We start from the raw sequence: 3,495 nt of genomic DNA, 5'->3' as shown, positions 1-3,495 counted from the left end.
CCTGATCCTTGAAAACCGAGAATATTTATTCTCCCCCTTTCTTGGTGCCTCCGTGGGCCATGACAGTGTCATGGTAACCCCCCCTTAAAGTTTTGTCATTCCTGGATGACCATACTGTTCATCCAGGTCAAAGTGAGTGCATAGACATGATGGCGTCAGTGCTGGAATGCAGACGCGGTCCAATGAGTGCACCTGTGCATACCTCACGTACGTGAGTGTGTGCGTGTGTGTATGTGTGGGTGTATGCAACCCCCCCCCCCCTGCACGGCCGTGCAGCAGAGGGTGTGTGACAGAAACTTGTCTGTGCAACAGGTCACTCTTACAAGAGACCTAGCGCACTATTTCGCTCTCGATTTCATTTTTTGTTTTTCTAAATTTTTATTTGTTGTTTTTAAGGTGCTTGTTAACACCTAATAACCATGGCCTTCCATGTAGGGGCATCACAATTTCGCAAAACACTCCAACATGTCTAACAAATGATTCACGGTCTACAAGAATCAGAATGTTAAAGAGTTTCCCAACCTGCACCTGCTGGGTCTTGTGGACCTTGGAGGCCTCCAGGTAGGACTGTTTGCCCCAGGACAGCTCACTCCCCCTGGGCAGACTGCTGGTCTTCACCTTGGGCTCCTTGGGGGTCGCCCGCAGCTTCGACACATCCGTTCCGGCTCGCTGACGAACTCCGACCCCCCAGGATCCGATGGCGGCCACCTGTCCACAGGAACCCCCCCTCTGCAGGTCGACCTGGAAGTTCTCCCAGGATTCCCGGGAGTCGTAGTCCGGGGAGAAACTGTCCTCCTCGGCAACCAGGTCGAGGGTCAGCATGCCATGGGAGGAGGTGGACGCCTGAGGGGTGAGTGACACAAGATGGCGTGATTTAAAGAATGTTTGAACAAGTTAAAACGGGAGAAAGATAAACGAGAGACCCCAGTACCACGGCCATGAGGTGTCCTCTGGTCGGCAGCCGGCGGCCATGAGGGATCTTTGCCCGGTCTCTGGTGGGATGAACCAGTGCACTGTCCTCCTCGATGGTCACCTGGACAGAGACATAGACACTGATTCTAGTGTAGGAGATGGTGTGAGAACTGAATCTAAGCCTAAGGACACCTGTGACGAAGCTAAATCAAGTAGACTTCTTAATGAGGTATTTAACCCGATATTAGTGTTATCGAGGTTTACGACCAACACGCCGCTTTTACCTCATCTAAAATGCGGTTCTTGGCTTTGATGATTGCCACATTGAGGGCATTAACCCACGATTCCTTTTCCTCCGGACTCACCGCCAGAAACATGAGGTTAGGAACCTGCAAAAAGACAAAGAATTCACTGTTTGGTAAAATCCATCCATTAACCGTAACCGCCAATTTAGAGTCCTCAATTAACCTGAGCATGTCTTTGGACTGTGGAAGGAAGCCAGAGAACATATATATATATATATATATATATATGTATACATTTATATTTATATATACATTAACCATCAGTGTAAATAAAGTGTTACTGACTCAGTAGAACGTGTGTTTCTAGTCTCTGATCATGTTTCATTGTAAACAACCAATTAGAGGAGAGCTAGTAACGTTAGCAGCACCGCTAACGGCTAACCAACGGAGGTTCACTTCAGTTACACTATGATGCCTTCAGGCTCTGCTCGGTGAACATGAGTACTGGCTGAAGGTACATTATAACGTTATCATGATGTGTTCACATGTCATCTGTAAAATGTAGTTCTGGTGATAAACTTGAATAAATCCAGTAGTTTGAAGGAGATGTTTATGAATATAAAATTATGAGCTGTTTAACTTCATAACACGAGCTCTAAGCTCATTATTGTACTTCATCAAAAAAACACTATAAATTACTACAACAAAGTAAAAGTATAACATTTAGTATTTTTGGTGGTTTACTGACTTCAGAGTTGAAATGATTTGTATCTGTTATCATGATCATCAATAATCAATAATTAGTGTCAGCGGCAGATAAGAACCTGATCAGAGATCTAAACGTTGTTTCTGTGAGTTTTCTGATGTGTTGCTCTTCTAATGTTGCTGCTGTTAATCTTCTGTTTCTAATCTTCTTATTTTCATGGATTTAAAGATTAAATGTTTAGTATTAAATAAATAACTTCTGTATTTACGTTCAATAACAGTGAAGCTCATGTTTCATATATTTTAATTTGAATAAACCAGCTGATCAAGAAGAGTTCAGTAACTGCTGCAGCATCGGGAGGACGAGAAGATGCTGGACGTCTCTTTTTATTTTGAGAATTAGAAATCAGTAAATGACAAACCAGCTGACTTCATCGGTGCTATGATGTCATACGACATGATGTCATCGCTGTGTGGCCGTAATGAAGCGCAGCGGATTAAACACAAGACGGACATGTGAAAGCGTTTGGACTTTGCGGGGGATTATTCCGCCGTAACTCGTCCTCTGACGGACTAATGGGATTCTGAGGATTAAACCTTTTCATAGAAGAAGAAAACACACACAAACACACACACAGCTCGACCAATCGGTGCAGTCGAGGCTGGAGATCCACCAATGAGGTGGCAGCGTGAGAGTCAGGCAGGTCGGAGTAATCGGTGAGGACGAACACGGGGGGGAGGATGAAGAGGAACAAAGAATCACTACTCCGTGATTCGTGTTCCCCTCGGGATGAACCGCCACAACGTTTCCATTGAAACTGATAGAAGGCGAAGCGACTCACGGTGTTTCCCGGCTGTCTGCAGCGCAGCAGAGTGAAGCGACTGTGGTTCTTCTTGCTGCGACTCTTTGCTTTCCTCAGCTCCTCCGAGCGCTCGTAGTCAGCCAGGTCGAACACCTCCTGAGCCCTCCGCTCGTCTTTCACCTGCAAACAAACACGCTCACGTCACCGAGGGGGAATCGAACCTATGGGACAACGAGGTCACCGCCAAGTATAACACCGAAACGTATCAATCAAAATATATATGATGTGTAACGATGAACACGGTGGACGTGACAAACACTGAGGTGGGAGTCCTTGAAGAGGATTTAGTGGACCTTGAGGAGGTTTTGGTGGACCTTGAGGAGGATCTAGTGGTCCTTTAGGAGGTTTAAGTGGAACTTGAGGAGGTTTTGGTGGTCTGTGAGTGTTTAGTGGACATTGAAGAGGTTTCCGTGGACCTTTAGAAGGTTTTAGTGGACCTTTAGAAGGTTTTAGTGGAACTTGAGGAGGTTTTGGTGGTCCTTGAGGAGGACCTAAAGGTCCTTGAGTGAGTTAACTGCCAAGAAACCCTGCAACATTAGTCCTGTTGCTATGGTTACCAGCAGTTTAACCTGAAGCTGTGATTGACAGGTGAGACTGTCGATCAGGGCCCCGTTCCTCGTACGTGGTTCAACTAAGTTGATCAAATGTCCTATTAGCAGCCTAAATTAAGGAGATGATTGACATCAGGCTATCTGGGTTCCTCCAAGGCTGATCCTCTCAAACAGTCTTCTTAGTTTGCTCAGCTGCTTTAATGGATCACCGTGTGTCTC

At 45.8% G+C, this 3,495-nt stretch overlaps 1 protein-coding gene across 1 annotated transcript; it reads right to left on the bottom strand.

The window, feature by feature from the left end:
- Positions 1-23: 23 nt before the first annotated feature.
- LOC116379876 (pleckstrin homology domain-containing family O member 1-A-like) lies at positions 24-2,845 on the bottom strand (the record flags this gene model as incomplete). Its single annotated transcript, XM_031841844.1, has 4 exons — positions 24-843; positions 932-1,033; positions 1,197-1,301; positions 2,705-2,845. Coding segments are annotated over 4 exons (813 nt in total), but the record flags the coding sequence as incomplete, so codon positions are not given.
- Between the last annotated feature and the right edge of the window lie 650 nt (positions 2,846-3,495).

Source organism: Anarrhichthys ocellatus, unplaced genomic scaffold (genome assembly GCF_004355925.1).
Source record: "Anarrhichthys ocellatus isolate YVR2014 unplaced genomic scaffold, GSC_Weel_1.0 scaffold5432, whole genome shotgun sequence".
In the NCBI taxonomy this organism is placed as follows: Eukaryota; Metazoa; Chordata; class Actinopteri; order Perciformes; family Anarhichadidae; genus Anarrhichthys; species Anarrhichthys ocellatus.
Note: the sequence above shows the minus strand (reverse complement) of the source record. Positions and strands in the feature narration are given on the sequence as shown.